This window comes from Apus apus, chromosome 4 (assembly GCF_020740795.1).
Source record: "Apus apus isolate bApuApu2 chromosome 4, bApuApu2.pri.cur, whole genome shotgun sequence".
Taxonomy (NCBI): Eukaryota; Metazoa; Chordata; class Aves; order Apodiformes; family Apodidae; genus Apus; species Apus apus.
In genome coordinates this window covers 13421303-13440882 of record NC_067285.1, presented here as the reverse complement: position 1 = coordinate 13440882, position 19580 = coordinate 13421303, and the positions used below count along the sequence as shown (strand labels likewise).

Below are 19580 nucleotides of genomic sequence, written 5' to 3'. Positions count from 1 at the left end.
ACATTAGCCCTGACTTTTCAGAGCCCTCAAGATATTCCTCTACAGAGAAACTGTAAAAAGTTACGTTTGTTCTGTTCATTGTAGTCCGGATAGACACACTCTTGTGTCACAGATGGGTGGCATTTGCAGATGTTAAACTCCAGGATTGTATAAAGGAAGTGGAACTCATGCTGAGCCTGCCTTAGAGCTGCTCTTGCTTTCATTAAAATTATTACTATTTCAGCTCTGGTTTCCCCCAAGCAGGGAGCAATAGAAAATTAGAAGGGTTTGGAAACAGACAATGAGCAGCTGAAGGCTTTGGGGGAAGATTTTACTTTAACAGGATAGAGAAGATTGATACCTTCCATAAGAGGGTAGCTAACAGGTACAGAGTAATGAATGGGTGAGAAGATGGGTGGGGACTTCTGTTCCCACCTGCTAGTAATGTAAAAGTCAGATTAGAAGGTGGTGAATTCATTCCTGATGAAAGGAACTATTTGTTCACAACCACCATCTATGAAACCTGTTGCCGCAAGACAAAGCGCTGGGGCAAGGACTTACAAACCTAATAAAAAAGAGAGGAGGGGTAAAATGGTACCAGTTGGAATATCCAAAGCCATTGCAAAGATTAAAGCTTAGTTATTTTGAAAAGGCTCTAATTTTATTGGTTAGGGTATTATAAGGGTATGAGCTACGTCGTCCAGCTTTTGGTTTTGTGCCTCTCTAGGGCTTTTTCCACGGCATGAGTTACTGGCCACCATCCCTCACAGACTGCAGGAGACGATGGCTGCTGCTGCTTCAGCCAAATGTGGTAATGCCTGCTTGCAAACCACCTTTTTATGTCAGTCTTTCCAGGATTGCTAAATTCACACATAAATTAGGATGCTTTTGCTTTTCCACTAAGTTACTGCCTTTGATAGTCCTTCACAACTTGTCTCAGATCTGAGATGACACTTCGCCTTTTGAGTACGTGCTGAGGGAGAGGCGAGTGGTTAAAGTTAGATTTCTTCTGACAGTAGGGATTTAGAAATTGCTGCATTGGCTCAGCCCTGGGATCTGCCTAGTCCAGGGCTTGATAGCTACAGCCAAAATCGGATATTTCAAAGGACCACATGAGGCCACAGAACAGATTACTAAAACAGAAAGCTGCCCTTTTATATCATTGGTTTTTGTCCATAGAATTGGAAAAGCAAAGGTTGAGAGCTTGTTTTTATCCAAGAGCACAAAAGCTGGAAAATCCCCTTGCCTGGCTGATGCTGGTTAACACTGATGTTTTTTATCCTCCAGGAAGTTACTTATATGCCTGTTTTCTCTAAGGAAAAACTTGTTTACCTTAAACAACAAGTTTATATGGTGACTTTAAGTTGGTGTAAAAGTAAGTAATACTTGTGTATGGTCTCACAACCTAATTGTGTAGAGGACACCCGCAGTGGGTACTTGTTTGGCTAACAACCCTGGGCCAGGCTGGGAGGAGGCAGCAGCAGCAGCAGTCACTGAGGGGTTCTGACATGTGGAAAATGGGTGTCTTTTTTCTGACACTGCTGCAAGCTATCTGGTGTTCTGTGTGGGGGTTTTTTTCTTTCTTTCCTTTATTATTTTTTTTTTTCCTGCTGTTGCAAATTAGCATTTGTAAGAATTATGTGGTTTCTCTGTCTTCTGAAGGCCTGAAATTACTGTTAAAACTGCTACTAAAAAAGGGATTCAGTAAACTCTCTATGGAGAGTAAGTATATTCCTTCCCTTGTCAAGTACTTTAATGTGTTGAACTCCAAAAGCTAAAGAGGCCAAAAGCAAGGGGAGTTGCCCCTATGTCAAATATCCACAGAGCTGCTGCTGAGGCACATGGGGGGGTGGTGGTGTCCCGATCCCCCCCCAACAGACGAGGACAGCTGCTGATTAAAGAGAAGCACAAAAAAAGGAGGTTGCTGAACTTTCAACATGGAGGTAGAAAAGGGAGTTAAATTTAGATTACCTTCTGCAGTGTCATCTCCTACACTGTTGTGGAACTTGCTGTACTCCTTGCTTGGGAGAGGACAAACAAGACACATGCCATCCTGGGCACCAGATGATACATTTGTTTATAAGGCTTAATTGCCCCTTGGCATCAAAATGTGAAATGAGCTCAAGTAGAATGAGAAACCTTCCATGAGGGCTAGTTGCATTTTCCTTGGGGAGAGGTGGATTAGAATGTATTCCAACATCACCTGTCTGCTGCTGGAGAGGCCCAATTCTAATCCTACCAAAATCAGGAGTTGTTGCCATGGGAGTGCTTTGGATCTGTGAAGGCTTTTGCCAGGTCCCCAGGGTCTGGAGGTCCTTGGAGAAACAATGGCAGTTGCTTTTAGGACTCCAGTGCTGTTCAGCAAATAGCATCAAACATAGCTTTCTCCTCAAAAATAGATGAAATGGCTATTTTTGTTTAGTGCGATTCAATCACTTAGGAGCTGTTGGCTCTCATCAATGTTTTTATTAGATTCTTCTCCACTTGCAGCATCCAGTTAGCAGGGAGAAGACCACTTCTGCTCCTCCACAGCTCCTGGCCAGGGTCCCACACAGGCAGAGCTGCCCAACAGCACGCAGCTCCTGTTTGCAGTGAGCTGCCTGCTGTTACCCAGCAGCTCTCTGAAGGTTCAGGGCTTTTTTTTTTTTTTTTTTTTTTTTCTCCAAAGTTTTTTCAGAACTGCCCGACCTGATGTCATTTCCCTCTTGCAAACACCCCAGCTGGGCTGCGTCTGAGATATGTCACAGGGAGTGGGAGGAGGAGGAGGGGGAGCCAGCGAGTGCATGCAGTGTCCCAGGACCCTGTTTACTTAGCATTCCCAGCCGAGGAAGCCCTGGTTTAAATAGGACCGGAGAAGCCGGCTGCCCACAGCAGATGAGGAAATGGGCACTGTGGGACTTTAAATTTCTGCCTTCCCATGCGCTGGTGTGGAGAATGAGCCTGCAGAATGCCTTTCCTCCTGGGTCTCAGACAGGTAACAGGCTTCGGTGCAGTAGGAGCTGCTTGCTCAGGTGGAGAATGTGACTGATTGCTTTTATTTTTATTTCCCCTCCCTCTAAGGAAATGATTTCTGACTTCCCTGAAACGGAACCATACAAACATTACTTCCCCACTTGTGGCGTTTGATCGGGGAGCACAGCAGTGTGAGAGACACTTTTTATTAGTGGGGAAGCAGTAAAACTGTGACTCGGGGAAGAAACTCTTGTTGCTGTAGTCTTTGTGGCAGGGTGGCTCTTTGTGTCGTGCTCCTGTGCGGTTTTTATTTGGTTGGGTTTTAGGGTACTTTCCACAGTCCTTAATAGGAAATTGTGTTTACATTGCTTAAAAACATGCCAAACTTGGAACCGTTTCCTTGTGCAGGCAGTATTTTGAGAATTAAACTGTGCTTTTATTTAAAAAGGAAAAAAAAAGGATACATTTTTATATATGTCATTGCTGAGAAAGGTCACTGAATGGAAAATGGCAATGTGTTGTGATCCCCAGCTTGGTGACTTTTAATTGTTCTGGGAGAGTTTGAGCTTGAACAAGAAACTTGGGATAATTTAATAGCTGGTAATGTCGAGTGGAGTGAGAAACGGTAGCAACTGCCCAGCTGCTCCCTGCTGGAGGAGGTGCCAACTATGTGTTCCTGAGCTAGGGGAGAGCAAACCCTTTTTTTGGTCTGGGAGGCACGTCTGTAGGGGAATCTAACTGTAAACTCTTCCCAGCTCTGGTGAGATCTGTAATCCACAATAAATAGATGTTCCTTGATATCAGAGTGCTGCTGGCAGTTTCTAATTTAGAATTAAAAATTCGACATTGAACCATAGCATATTTTAAACTACCTACATTCTGTTGTTCAGAAACGAAGGCAAAAGGACTTGCAGCCTACTGCTGAGTAAACAGTGCTCTTTTTCCTTATCAGTTCAGTTTTTGGTGAAATGCAGCTCCCCTCCTCCCTCCCATCCTGCTGAACTGAAAACAGTTTTACATAAGAAACTACCTCTAGCACAATGACCTTCTGTAATCGAATGCAATAGCTATAATAATAGTTCACTTGTTAGCACTCAGGGCAAAGAGACTTTCCCTAAAAACCTTGGGAGCGAACTAAGGGCTGAAATTCGGGCACAAAAGCTGAATGGCTTTAGGTAACTCAACTCACAGTGAGACATAGCTGGCTTAAATGTTGAGACTGCTCAAGTCTCGTGTCCTTTGTCTAAAGTTCGTATTTCTGAAGTTATCTTTTTGTTTTAGAGAGGCGTTTGGGACAATTCAGGTGCTGCATAAGGGTAAAACCAGAAGCTAGGTGCAATTTGGCTTAATTTGTTCAAACTGCAAACATCTGGTTATCTCAGTGGGCTGGATGGTACTGTTTTCTTTGCTTGTAACTTTTCAGCATGAATATAGAGAGGAAGCAGAAAAAAAAGGTGTTGCCTCAAGAACACAAGAGCAAAGCTCCTGACTTATTTTTATCCCCTGGTGAAGGATATAGTGGCAAAGAGCTGCTTAAACTTTTCTTATTTTTAATAATTTTGAGTTTTAATCTTTTTTAGACTTAAAAACCCTAAATGTTTGTGATTGTGTCCTGCATGTAGTATTCAGAAATTTCTTCTTCCACTTTTGAAAGAGCAGAAAAAAAGGCTTGTAAGTGAACAGTGCTATTTATTAAAAGTGTGGGAGGAATTCAGGAACATCTCGTCACGCATCCGCCTCTATTGTCTCTTGTGTTTGCACTCGGACTGTAAACACTTGGTTCTCTGGGATGTCCTTTGTTGTTCCCACTCAACACAAAGGGTCCTGATCCTGGGCTGCACCTGGTGGACACAGGGATGAGGTGCTGAGTGGGGTGCCCTCCCATGTGCTGTGTGAGAAGGACAAAAAGGTCACGGTGAGATCCTCAGTTCCCCTGGACAGACACCCCTTGCCCACTGCTGCATCACACTGATCAGCTGATTCCCCTGGGTCTGGCTTCACTTCTTTGGAACCTACTGACATTGCAGCACAGCAGATGGACTGCAGAACACATGGTAAAAATAGGGTGTTTGGTTTGGGGGTTTTTATAGTTGTTGCAGTGGGGATGATGTTTAAATGCCTAAAAAGCTAGGTCAGCTCTATCAGTGCAACGTGGGTGTTTAAAGCTCCCATCCCAGGAGACATGGTTGTAGAGGATCTCAGCTTTCAGTTTTAAGTGAGCATTTCCTCTTAGGGTTGCAGGTGTAAGCTTGAACATGTTAATCCAGTTCACTGCATAAAAACAAAAGGGCAAAAAAAAAAAAAGGTTAAAATGCTTTTAATTCCTAACCTTTTCAGCTTTAATTTTAACTGCTTAAGATGATTTTCAGTGTTGTCAACTGTTTCGTGGTTTAAAACAACAAAATGCCAAACAGCCTTCTCAAAGCTGTAATTTCCTAGAAGCATCTAACTCTAATGTGAAAGGGCTGGGACTACAGCTGGGAAGCTTCTAGCAGGGCGTGAAGGAAGTAAACACTTTCATGTGGGGCTTAAAATGTGAATGTGCAGTTCTTGGATTCTGAAACTGAAACTTGTGATAAACAAAAATGAAACCGGCTCTTACTGAAATGTATCAAAGTGTCCATAATCTGTGAAAGGACAGTGTTCTTTTCAAGACTGTTGGAGCATTTCTCCATGATAAATGGATACAACAAACCAATCTGCTCCTCAGATAAAGGTTAATAAAACCTCAGAGGTTCTGCATCCACTGGGGGTGAAGATGGGTCTGCCATGACTGATTAATCATGATGATTTAAGTATAATTCCCTTGATGCTGGCATTAGCAGAGCAATAAATTAGAATTACCACTTTGGAGATCTTTACTGTGCCTGGGATAGCTCAGAGGCATAATTCCTCCCCCACTTACTATACTTTAGGTATTTGAATGTTTGCACTTAACACATTTTTTTCCACATTCAGCAAAACAAAATTTGTGGTTGGTGTCTTACGAAGAGATGTCCAGACCTGATTTATTTCCTGGCCTCAGCTGTCTGTTGTAAGGCAGGCTTACAGGAATTTATCCCATTGTGCTGGCAGGGGCTGGAACTCGAGGTTCCAGTAACTCCCAGCAATTAAAGCCAGTTTCATTTTTACCAAACTTATGTGCTTCTGTTAAATTGAACCCACCAAAACCATGGCACTTGATTAAATGCTGGGTTTTTGCTTTTATGTTCCAAAGCACTAACAAGTGTAGTGTTTGTGAAGATGGGAGATTCCTGGAGGTTTTAGTCCATGCTCAGCGTCAGTCCTCAGCTGCCCTGGTGATTCAAGGTTCCCCTTGCTGTTCTGCCTGGCTGTGCTGCCATCCCACCTGCTGTCCTTCTCTGAAAGGATCTAGTGGGTTTTTTTTAATTTAAGATTAATTTTGAAAATGGGGAGCAGCTGGCAAACCAGAAATTGTAGTAAACCTTATGGCAAGGTTTGGCATTCCAGTCTAATGTTTTCAGTTGCTATTTTAATCTACTACCACTGGACAGAGATGTTCATCATCTTGGTAGCTTTGTGTGCTTTCTCGTGAGCTATTGCTGACGCGCTTGACTAACCACAACACTAGTTGTGGTTATCAGACTAGTGATAGTCTGATATGGGAGTCTGAATGAAAGCCAAGTGGTAGCTCATAATTAGTGGGCATCAAATACAGTTTTTCCTGTTGTTTTTTTTTTTAACATATTTAAGATACTGACAATTACTTCCATTCTGTTACTCTGGGTGCTTAAAGAATATAGATGGTTCAAATACTGATTTCCAGTTACTAAAAATAAGTATTTAAAATACACTTTTCTGAAGATTGTGTCACTTGCTTAAATTAATCCTTCTTTGTTGTTATGGGTGTGGCTGGGTACTGAAAGCAAGGAACTGCTGCCTGTGAGTAATGAGATTAGTGAAATAACTAGGTCAGGATTTTTTTTTAATTATTAAATAGATGCTTATTACCAAAGGCCACTATGAGAGCAGTGAAACCAGAAGGTCTGGAGCCGTCACAGGTTGAGTCCGAGTCCTGTTAAAATCAGTAGCATCTTGCCCTCCGGAGGATGCCAGTTTGGCAGTCTCCTTTCAGCCTGCTACTGGGCTTTTCACCATGTCCCACTGCTTGTACTCCTGTTATTCAGTTCCTTAGTCACCCTTTCCATTCCGTTATTAATCCCCCTCTCTTCCAGTAGTTTGCTATGTAGTGCCTTGACAAATGCTGTTCTGAAGTTCGGAGAGAATAGGATATTAGAGCAGGTCTGGAAAAGTGGCTATCCTAGAAGAGAGGAGTGGCATATAAACCTGCTGCCAGTAAATGCAGATCACATTGCAAAGTGTTTTCCAAGGTGTCTGGGGATTACCAAGGTTAGGATGAACAGATACTCTGACAGGCTGAATGACCCATACAGGCCATATAAATGCAAGGTGCTCGTATTTAGGGTAGTGGAGGCTGGATTTCTGTGGACAGAGGAGACAAAGCAAAAAGCTAAAGTGGTTATTAGATCTCCATGATACCAGCCACTGCTGGTTTTGGTTACCTGGTTAATGCCAGCTGAGGGGGTCTTATTTTGTAGGTGGTTAATTGCCAGCTATGCACTCTTGAGTGTGGGCTGTAGTGTTTGTTGCTGCAGTTGTACATATTAATTTTCAGCTTGGAAAACAGCCACACTGGTCTGCAACTTGCTCATCTTAATCTTTCTCTTTTTTGGCATAGCAACAATGTTCCCAGGTTAACTGCTGGCTTTTGAGGGTAGAAACGTGTGAATTCCCTTGATCCTTTTATGGGAACGATATTCCACTGTCAATCAATTCTCCTTTCCCTGCATCTCCTACATTGGCTTCAGATGCATGCAATAAATTCTAACAGATTTACAGGTATTAAACCAAGTCATTTAGTAATGAAAATGTTTGCAAAAGTAGGATAAAGAGGTCTGATTCCATCCTTTCTTGCTGCAAGGAGCAGTTCAGGCTACCTACAGGCCTCCATGGATGCCTTCTGTCTTGATCATGCTCCAGATTTTGACTTTTAATTTGTCACGTAGGTCTCCAGCAAAGGTCCAATACTAAACTGGAAGGTGGAGAAGATAACTGGCTTTTTTCCCTGGCACTGACACTAACGTTTGCTGTAGCTTCAGATGTGACAACATATGGCAGTGCCTTGAGTTCACCTATACCTGCCACTGCTGGATATTTTAAGGATCATCTGTAAGAGCACTTGACTGCAAAACTGTGCTACTGGCAGAGTTGCCAGCATGGCAACATGGGTGTATCAAAAATGCCAAATATCAACAAGAAAATAAGTAAAAAACCCCAAACCCTTATTTTTATTCACACTTGCTTTATAAAGTTTGTGACAAGTGAAAATCAGTCCAAAACGCCACGTCTAAAATATGAAGAGACTCTCCAAACCCACCAGATTGAGGTCTTCCTCACTCAATTGGTTTTATGGGAAAGAGCCTGCACCAGATTAAACAACTGACCTCACTTGAACTACAAGGGGAAAAGAAAACAGATTCCAGGACTGCAGAGTCTTTTCCTGAAAGCTCCTGATTCGGAGTATCCATCAGGAATCGTAGTGAGTCCAGTATCTCGTATCTGCATCAACTCTTAGGATGATGTCCAGGATGCACATGCAGCCTAGAGTACGTGCTGCTTTACAGGACAAAGCAAATCCCTTGAAATTAGCTGGAAATCTCCTAGGCTTTGTAGGTAGGAGATAACAGATGGCATGTTCGGGCTTCTTGGTTGTGAAACAGGAATATTCTGCTCTAATGGAGTTGAATGCACTTTAAGAGCAGACCCATGAAGATGCTGCTTAGTAATCCTGTCTAGAAAGTGTCTACAGCTAGTTGCACAAAGGCTGGCAGGGAGGGATGTGCTTGCCTGGACAACAAGAAAATAAGATTCCTTCAGCAGCAAAGCCTGTGTTGGAATGGTTATTGGGCAAGAAGGTGCTTTCAGAAAGAAACCCTCTTCCTCCCTTGTTTTCATAAGACTACCTAAAAAATCCTCTTTATATCTTTATAGCAGTTCGATGAAAACTCGCTGCTGCTAAGAGTGATTTCAAAATTATCATTACAAGCACTGCTTGCAATGGAAACTAGGAACAAGGGCAGCTCAGTACAATGTGAGTACTCCAACTTTGCTTCTGTGAGAATGTGTTTTTCCCATATATACTTTTCTTATATGTAAAACTACTCTTTCAGTCCTGTGCCTTGTCCATGCCAGTTGGTGTGAAGGAGGAAATAGTGTGCTCTCACAGCACAAGCACTTGTCATATTGCTTCAGTAAGACATTTAGGCTGTAGGTAACTGTATCGCTGACGTGTCTTAAGTAGTTACTATTTGGCAGCCTATGACACAAAGAATGAATGGGAGAAGGAAGTAGAAATAATTGAATGCTGATAGTATGACAAGTGCAGTCTGAGATTTAATTAGAAATTGAAGCCTGATTGAAGTGCTTGAGGGTAGGCAGAATATTCCTAACAAAAAATGTCACGGTCTCTGTCATGGCCTGTACTGATGGTAGTGCATAAACTCTTCCTTGGCTTGAAAAGTAGTGCAGGATACTGTACAGTGGCTCTGCTTTTCACAGAAATGAGTCTTGACTGAAGTGGGGAGAGGAAAGGAGACTGAAACACTCGATTCAAGGGAGACACCTGTAACATGTCCCAAAAGAATTCTCTCCTTGCTCTGGAATCTTTGCCTAATAGACTTTTTCCAAAGATTTGGTGCCTTTACATTTTACCTCTTCCCCTGTGCCAGTTTGAGTGACCTAGATTTGGAAGTAGCCATGCTCTGAGCAGGGGTCAGGCCATGTGACTTGCTGGGATCCTTTCCAAACTAAATTTTTCCTTGATTTGGTGAAACTCTTTGGAAACAAGGGTGACAGTTCTGGATCTGACACGTGGCACTGAGTCTTCATGGTTCCATGTTCCCAGAAACCTGTTGGTGGCTGGGCTGGCAGAAGGCTGCAGAATGCCTCTGAAGAGGAGCTGTGTGGATTTAGAGAAGCATGGCTGCTAGCCAGCACTGCAAGGGCTTTAAAACCCTGGGTTTCCTGAACTGTGGGAGCTCAAAGCTAACTTCAAGACTATTCAAAGGCACAAGCACTTATGCATTAGCAAGGAAGATTATTTCTCTTGTCCATGGTGTAAAGAAGCTCTGGACTGTAAGATGGGAAAGCAGGATGTTGCTTGAGACTTGATCTTCAAAAGCAGGCAGGAACAACCTGCAGGATACCAGTGTAGCTGCTGAGGATCTTCTGTTCAATGTGTACACCCATCCCCTCAGAAAGCCATTTGCCAACTGGGCTAAAAGGAAGCAATATGGCTTTGTGGAAGGATTGTTTCAAATATATTAAGGTTGGCAAGAGACAGTCAGGCAGTTAGAATAAAAAGATACTGTGATGAAAGTTTCTGAAAACAGGACTGCTGCAAGTTCTTAAGTGGGAAGAAAATAGTGATAGTGAAGCTTTTTTAGGCTGCTGTTTCCAAAAGACACCAATATGTTCCTTATTGCTACTCTTTGAAGCAGAGCACACTGAGTTGACCAAGTTTTTGGGGAGTAACCCCGGGTGGTCAAGAACAGATCAGCATTGTGATGCAGAGGAGTTCCTGAAACAGGACTGTGGGACTCACTGCTTTTAGCAGCTCCATGTGATGCATTGGCTGGTTCAACAGGTCATATTGATCTTCGTGTGTCACAACCACAGACCTCAGCTGGCCACTTTCTAGCTTGTGGGTTATCAAAAGGGTTACAATTTTGCAATGAGATCTTAATTTCTCAATTCTGTTGATGCGAGAGCCAAAATCTATGCTGTTGGTCAGTTGCATTAACTCTGCAAGGCCAGCAAAAATGAAGAAAAGTGTAAATAATTAGTAAGAACAGATAAGAGGTGTGTCCTGTTTCTAGTTATTTTGCTGACTAAAATTACAATTTTTGGAATGAATAGCATGGCTGAAACAGAAAATGCTATGCTAGCTCAACAGCATCTCCTGAAAGTTGCTATTAGCTGCTGCAATTAGAGATGGAAAACAACTGCTTGCCCTGTAGGAAAATGTGTCTACTATTGGCATGCAGCTTCTCAAGAAAACAATATAAAATATTTGCTTTAGCTACCTGCAGTAAAGCAGTTTGACTGGTCTGTCCAGCAAAATGTTCTTCTCTTCCTAGAAACAGGAGGCAGGTACCCTTCCAGCTTGTTGCCTCTACCAATGAATTTTAAGGAAGGGCCCATTGGTGCTTTTTGGAGTCTTTTGGAACTTGTGAAAGGAGGGGAAGTGGTATCTTGTATGCTGAGCCATAAGCAATCAAAACCCTTTCAAAAGTTGGAGCGACTTCTTAGGAGAAAAATGCAGCATGGGATCTTTTCTGTTGAATCTGAAGTGCTAGGAAGTTATTCTGCTTTTAGTAGTTATATTGCTGCTGTAATATGGATGCTCAGGTGAGGGACCCACAGGCGCAGTGTTGGAGTGTGTATGGCTGCAAGCTGGGGGAGCACTGCTGCTCTCCCAGGTCCCTAAATAGTCTTCTTGAAAACTTAGTGCAGGATCCTTCTGCATTGAAACTGCTGCCTTACATCACTTGTTGAGTGAGGTAGTCCATAATTTGAAGTGAACTTTGTATTTTGTGTGTATGGTGACTCCACAGAGGCCCGTGAGAGGAATGGCCATGGTGCACTCACTGGTGCAGTTCAGCAGGTGTTTGGATCCACCAATGTGCATTCCTCTAGCCTGCTGGTTGAGTTTGATGCTCTTCCTAGGTGGCTGGGTTTTGTTGGGCTTTTTCGGTTGGTAGGTTTGTTTGTTTGTTGTTGTGTGGTTTTTTTAAAGGTGGTACTTGTAAAATTAATTCATTCATCATGTCTTTCAATATATACCTCTACATGTTTTGTTTGTCATATCATGATTTTTAAGTGAAAGAAACAGAAAATTTTAGGATTTGACACAGATTTTTTTTGCAACATCAGTGTTTGTATTTTTTTTTTTTTTTAGAAGTTGTGTAGTGTATTTTAACTTCCAGGTTGCCCCAAAGCATGTTAAAGGATGTACAGTCCACAATCTATAAAATGCTTCTGTTTTCCTCTGTGTTGTACTTTTTCCCACCCATGTTTTCAGACTAGCAGGAAAACATGGATTTTTTTGGAAGAAAAGGTGAAGAACTGAGACCTCATTCCATAATCCTTCTCCATCCTACGTGTCCTAAGGACCTGCTGGGTGATCCAGTACAGCTGATTTGGCTCTGCTCCTGGACTACTTTTGCTATTCCAGGAAGAAGTTTTTACAGGAATGACGATCTTATTCAAAGCACATGGCTAATTATGAAGGAATAAGTTTAGATTGGAATCTCACAGGAACATACTGTAATTATCATTTAGATCTAAATGTATCCAAACAGTCTTTTCTCAAATTGTAATGTTCTGTTTATTAATGCATTTTCTCCACTAGGCATTCAGCCCCAGTAATGCAGTGATAGTGTGTAAAATACAGAAAAAAATTATATCTCTCCTTTAAAAGAAGGCCTGGCTCCAAAAAACATGGTAACTTTTAATGGAAAAGGAGAGGAATGGTGAGAAAGCAGCACTGACTACATGTAAAGCAATGTGACTCATTCATTTGGAGATACGGGGTTTTCTCCTGAGCAATCTTTGGGGTTTTTTTGGTGATACTTAGCTGTATTTTAACATTTTTATGTACTTTAGTGTTACCTAAGACCATAACTTGTGACTTTTCAAATGCTTGCAGATCACTGAGTAACAGATTACATTTACAGAAGATACTGACAAAGCATCTTAAAAGTGTGTCTGTTTAATTTTAGGACAAGGAAACCTGCATGGGTGTCAACAATCAAAGTTACATATGTGAAACGGGCCACTGTTGTGGACAATCCCAGTGTTGCAACTACTACTATGAACTCTGGTGTAAGTCCTTCTGTTTTGTATGGCTTCCCTTCTGATATGCATGGCTCTCATACCATACTACAAGTCTGGCTTGTGTCCTGGGGGTTTTGTATTCAGCCCTTATTATGCGTTGCAATTGAATTTCACTGCGACACAAAGCGGAGTTGACCTGATACTGCAAGGGAGACAGGATTATTACAATGGGCATCACCTGCTTTCTGAGGAGTAATGGGTCATCTTGATGTGTCCATCACTGGAGATCTCACTGATTTGAGCAATCCTGAGGGTGCTCAAAATCTATTGTATGTGAGTGAGGGAACCATGCTTGATATAGACAACTCAAGAGTTTGATGCCCTCAGAGATTTAATTCAGTATCTTTCACCTTATTGTTTTAGTTCCTTGCAAGAATGACAATTTCAGTCTGATTTATCTTTTTAAAGCTGCTCTTTAAAGGAGGGGTACCAGGACATTTATGTTCTTCAGTACACATTGTGTTTGGAACAGCACCTTGGGTGGACAGGATCTTGGGCAAATCTTGTGGGCTGATAGTGGCTGAACACCATAGGCTGTGAGAAGCATTCACTGCCCATTGCAACCCTTCTTACCTCCTCTTTCCCAAAATCTGGGATTTAAAACTACCCATATTTTTGGGGAGTGGTTAAGTGAATATATCAAGTCCCTTTAAATGGCAGCAGGCAGGTGAAAGCAGGTCAGCAAAACTCTGGTAAAGACATAAGGAAAAATGGGAAGTTGAAAGGATAGGAAAGTAAGAAATGCTGAATTTCAAAGGCAAATTTCCAAAGCTGTTCCAGTCTGGTGGTGCCTTTCTTGAGGGAGGAGCACAAGGGGTTGAACATCGATGTTGACATGCTGTTGCAGTGCCAGGAGCCTAGCCTGAGAAGATGTCTGTGCTACCAGAATTTGGAAATCTGGAACTCTGAACATTGTACCCCCACATTAGCTACTAGATATACTTTCTTACTACACCCAATGGTATCTTGTAGCTTTTATGCAACCATGCTATCTACTTAATCCCTCTGCTGTGGCCACAGTATCACTTTGTCAAAGTAGTGTGTCTGTGGAAATGTGTTACATGTACAAAGAGTGTCACTTAACCTGGATCCAAGGACAGGAGTAGCTGACACTGTAGCCTTTAGGCTGGAAACATGCTTTTACTTTTCAAATTAACAGCGAGGCATGCAGGACGTGGCTGTAAATTAAACTGGACTCCTTCAAGACACACTGTGTATCAGACTGTAGTGGCTGGCTATGCTGATCTTAATGACAGGATTTGGATTTGTTGCAGACCTTTTACAGCAGCTTTATTTGCAGCAGTTTCCAAACAGTTCAAGAAATTGTTCAGAACTGGGTGAGCAGCTCCAGAGACTCTAGCAGGCTGAGAAGCAGGCATGAATGCGTGGCTGCCTTGGACTGCCTGGCTCAGATTGTAGCAGTCAGCAACACAGATGGCTGGAATTTGTTTGGACTATATGGGGATGCATGGACAAAGCAGACTGGGGAAGGTCAGACCCAGTTTTGGATTTGTGTGGGTGGGAATGTAGAGGAAGAGGCACGTATGCAAGGGCTTACAGACTGTGGCAAGCAGGATCTAAACTGAGCAACAGCATGGAGTACAGCTGCATGCTGGAGCTTGTTGCATGGTCACTGTGTTTCTTCCAGAGACTTCTTGAAAGAGAGGCTTCATTGAATTGCATACCAACAATACAGCCCAAACAATAGCCCTCTACCATTTTAATGGAATTATTTTACTTTAACTGCCTTTGTGCTCTCAGTATGGCACACACTTTTACACTGTCTAAGACGTCTGGCTGCATCATAAAAGTTCTTGAAAGCTAAAGCCAGGTTTTATTAGAAGAAAGCAGAATATTTCAGACTTCTTTTTAGGGCAAGCACACAGGTCATGCTGAGATAACAGAAGAAATACACTTGTGGCACAAGCTGCTGTATGGTTCCTTAGCAGGAAAGGGTTTCTGTGTTGAAATTCATGTTAATTCTGCATTGCAGAACATGTCATATACCACACTGAGCTGGGGGGAATACTGCAAACATGAGACCTATATTTCTAGGCATTCTGCAAATTCAGGCAAACATCCAACATATATTTAAAACTGGTTAATGTTTTCAAATCTTGCTTTGCCACTATGAGTGTTAGAAAAAGGTTTCTGGGACTGGGAAGAGAGACACAAGGTGTGCGTTCTTTAAATTGAAGAAAAGCCACACTCTAGAGCTTGCAAGCACAGCTGCAGGACTTAGCTGCAGGTCCAAGAATTGTTGAATATGTAGGTACATATGGTGAGGCAGTCTGAAGACATTCAAGGTGAATAGCTGTGATAGTATATGTAAATAGTGTAGAGCAGTGAATTGGTGGTGTGGAGAGCAACAGCATTACATGCTTGGGAATAGATTAGCTTTCTAAAAGTTAATAATAACTTTTGGTTAATGAACAGTTAAGTTAGCAGCACCTTTTAAGTATAGTGTCACGGTGGTTCTATGATTTGATTTTAACCAGTGTGTGCATGTACTGAAGTAGCTTTTGAAAAGTTTTTGCTCCCCTTGACCTTCTCAGACCACCAGTGCTATTGTGTGCCTGAAAACAGGCCTTCTTGCTAGTCCTGTTGAATTAAACCCTGGTTTTATGAACCACCACAGTTTTGTGGGGAGAAGCAGAGGAGGGTAGCATTTGAAATGGAAAAGAAAATTAGTCTGTCTTTGCCAGACATACCTTCTGAAATGTGATTCTGTCTTGTGGCCACTTGGATCCCACAAAAAAGATCCTTTTCCCTGTGTAAGTAAGAATTTGAGGGAAGTTTGTCTTTGAAAATGGCTGATCTCAACATTTGTAGACAGCAAGTAGAGTTGCAGTAATTATATACGAGTCCTTGAGGCCAGTGCAATAGAATGCAAAATCAAGGTATTATTTTGTTAAGGGGTGGAGTGGAGGAAAGGGAGAACATGATATGCCAAGCAGGTGGACAGCCGGTGTTTAAAATTAGATAACAGCCTGGTTCAGATTCCCCACCCAACTCTTATTTTAAAAAAAAATAGTACTGTGTTGCTAAATAATAAAACTATATACAGGGGTTTGTATATGTATAAATATAAAAATATATTTATATATAGGTCTAACAGCTATATAAATATACAATTAGTTCTTAGCTCAAACTTGGTAGCTGGTAATATGAGGGGGAAAGTGCAGTGTGTAATTTAATTTTCTTGGAATAGAATAAAAAAAAACTAAAAGGGAAGAAGGGGCTTTACTGTTCCATTTCCTCACACAGGGAAGAGTGTTTGGATGGTGGTTGAACTGGTTCTGTGTTTTAACCTAACAGTTCCTTTTGGGCTCCCCAGAGAGCTCACAGTCCCCAAGGGGGAGATTGAGGTCTTGCATGAATGGCAGCAGCGGCTGGATTTTGCTTACTAACAGTTTTTATTCAGGTCTGTTATTATGTGTTTGTGATTATTTGCTGATGTTTTCCAGTGTTGGCCTTTGTCCAGGACTGACAGGTGTCTTATTGTGTACATGTTCCGAAAGACCACTTTTCAAAATGCAGGAGAGAAGATAATCAAGAAATGCAGTTAGGGCTCAGATGTTCTGGATTTTCCCATGGTTAAGTGTATAATGTGGACTGAAAACCAAATCCAGATCTTCTGACATCCATCCTTGTGTCTCTCCTTGCCTATGGAGGACCAGCATGAAATTAGATGACTCCAGAGGCTCTGAGCACAGCAAAGCTGTAGAAAAAGTATTTTGCATGATGTGGATGGAAGAATAGTGTGCTGTGTATAGGGAATTGTGGAGCATGGAAACAGGCAGCTGGTTACTGTGTGCAGATGATCTCAGGTGCAGGATTTCAAAGTGTGAGGGCTTACCTGATCTTTTGTCTTTTATGTGCTGTACAACAAACCAGCATGGGCAATGATTGAGTATTCAGCTGCTGGATGTGCCATTTTGCTTCATTTTGGCTGCTTTAGCAGTGATCCTGAGCCTCCCTGCTTCTGAAAGAAAAGAAGGAAAAAAAAGAAAAAGGGAAAAAGGAGTTTTGACTGTTTGGGCTCTAGTGAAAGGGTTGTACAGGAAAAAATGTTCTGTTTGCAGGCAGCACAGTTGATGTTTTTGCTGATTTTGAACATTTTGCTCATCGCTGCACACTTCCCCTTGGAATCTCTAGACAACTCTTTTCCCTAAAAAGCATGCTGCCAGGAAATTTTGGCAAGGATCAGGTTAGTTGCTAAAACTAAAGCAATTGCTGTACCACGTACATGTTCCAGATCAGCTTGACAACAGGAATTAATTTCCAAGACTTGACTGTAGTCTCCAAAACCCTCAGTCAAACAACACATCAGTCCCATGTTTTCCTCTTCACCCATGTTATCTCATCCTTCAGTATAGCCATGTCCTTTTTCAGAGAGGGATTTGTCACGTTCCTTGCCTTTCACCCAGCCTCCTACATGGCTGTACTTGCTTTTTCTTTCCCAGGTGTATCAGACTTCACCTTTGGCAACTGCTGCTCCTCAGCTGGTGCTTCAGTGATAACCATGTAATGACAAAGCCTAGCTGAAAGTATAGGGCAAAACCCACAGATGTCACAACCATACAGAAACTCATTATAAACAGGGTCTCCAAGGGAGTTATTTCCTGATTTCCTTTTACTTTTTGTAGCCTAATCCAGATAGCAAAATAATTGAGTCACTGTCCCTGGAGTTGTTTAAAAGACATGTGAATGTGGTGCTTTGGGACATGGTTTACTGGTGGACTTGGCAGTGTTAGGTTAATGGTTGGATTCAATGATCTTAAAGGTCTTTTCCAACCTAATCTATTCTATGATCTTAAACTTGTTTTGATCTGGATTGGTAAAATTCACAAATCCAGAGGAGAAGGCAAGCTGTCTTTGCATAGTGTGACCATGCAGATACTGACTTTTGGCCTATCTGGTCTGCTTCCACCTGCTCTGTGTTAAACAGCAAGGAAAGGCAAGAGAGGTTGCTGATGCTGTTTCACCCCATGCCTTATGTACCTCCCACCCAGCTTCTCACCAAATATCCAGATCTGTTGGTGCAGACTGTTCTCCAGATCTTGTTCCTGGGTGTTCTGGACATGGTCTCAGCTGTATGTTCCCTTCTGATCTCTGTTAGACTACTGTACAACACGAGTTTTACCAACATAGATGTCTTAAGTTAGCTGACTTGACTGGACTTATGAACATGTCTTCTGGAGCACAGGAGCAATTGCTTTTCAAAGACTCCTTCCCCAGGAGAGAGGCATAAAACCGGTGTCTGCAGATTTACTGCCCGAAGTTGAGTCTCACTGCAAGATAAGTAAAGGATTTTTGTGAAAGCTGTGTTTTTCCATCTTATTTCATTAGTGTTCCATGTATACTGCAGTTAACATCCATGTCCTTTTGTCTGAGTCACCAGTCTAGAAGCAAGTGAGCAGGAGCTGGAGCTGCCTTCAGCCTTTTTCTTTTGTCATTGTACTCCACAAATACTCAGTAACTTTTTCCCCACAGTGTGGTCAGGCTGGGGCTGCAGTTCCACTGTTTTAAACTGACATAAAACTGTCACTAAAAGTTACAGTCTTTCTCTTATGTTGTGTTTGGCAGATGAGTTTCAACCTGCTCTGGTTCCCTCAAACCAGTTCAAAGCACGGTTGCACACAACTTCGCACTGGCACGAGAAGAGGTGAAGGAGGCAGCAGGAGGTGTGGAAGAGACAGGCAGGAGAGGACCATGTCATGCAGCAGCCTCTTTTTTTTTTTTTTTTTTTTTTTTTTTTCCCCTTCTTGAAATGTTCATAGGCCTACAGCCTGGATCCTTCATCTGGCATTCTTGAGCAGCAGCGTCGACTCGTACAGGCTCGTGTCTGAAGTGGCAGGAGACGATGCAGTCTCTGTGCCAAGGACACTATTAAACCCAAGTGCAACCGGGTTGTGGTACCAATTAAATCTTTCTCCTGTTTTTGATGGTGGCTTTGGACCTATGAAAGACAACTTTTTTTCCAGCCGTGGCTGACTGTGAGGCCACCATTTAGGACATCACTTTTTAGTCAATTAAGTTGTCCTACTTCTCCTTCTGTTCAGAACCAACTCTCATGGAGCCAAAGCTATTACCCAGATGCTTGTCAGGCAGACACAAAACCACTTTGCAGTGTGTTTTGGCATGCTTTTAGGGTGCTTCCTGCCAACAGAGCAATGGCATTTACCCAAGTTTGCCGTGAACTTGAGGGCAGATTTCTCTGTTCCTACCCATGGAACGCTCCAGATACATTTTCCATTTTTCCACAGGATAAAAGGAGCTTCACTCAATGGGAATGCTGATGGCAACATCCCAGGCAGCAAACACAGTGCAGCATCAAATTGAACATTGTTTCCCCCTTTTTTATGAGGAGGGAATGCTCTTTTTTTTATTCTTCAGTTATTTTGTTCTTAATTATTCTTAAGTTTAGGCAAAGCTCTGCTAAGTGTCCCTAAAAGGTTTTTCTTGAAGCTTTAAGCCTGGCATGTTATTTCACAGCTTGTAGCAAACATCTCCAATGTGTGACCCTGTGATGGGGCTCTCTTTCCCAAGGGCACTGTAAAAGTATTAGCATTCTCTTTCTTGGGTATTGCCTCTGCTTGTGAGAGTTGGCTTTCATAGGAGCTAATTCTGTTCCCAGGTGCTCCTGCAGCTCCCATTCTGACTCTGAGTTTGGTGCTCACGTAAAGATCACAGCTCTGAGCCTGTCT

The 19580-nt window shown here is 42.3% G+C and overlaps 1 protein-coding gene across 5 annotated transcripts in view; it reads left to right on the top strand.

Annotated features, from left to right (window-relative positions):
• Positions 1 to 19580, top strand: part of WBP1L (WW domain binding protein 1 like) — a 56612-nt gene that overhangs the window by 28700 nt on the left and 8332 nt on the right. The window contains exons 2-3 of one of the 5 annotated variants that reach the window (XM_051618208.1): positions 8965 to 9064; positions 12756 to 12858. In XM_051618208.1, the coding sequence (XP_051474168.1) occupies positions 12771 to 12858 (88 nt within the window). In that variant the 5' untranslated portion in view covers positions 8965 to 9064; positions 12756 to 12770. Of the gene's footprint in view, positions 1 to 2741; positions 2991 to 4873; positions 4986 to 8964; positions 9065 to 12755; positions 12859 to 19580 lie in introns of those variants that run through there. The other 4 variants (XM_051618205.1, XM_051618207.1, XM_051618206.1 and 1 more) reach the window with 4 other exon arrangements.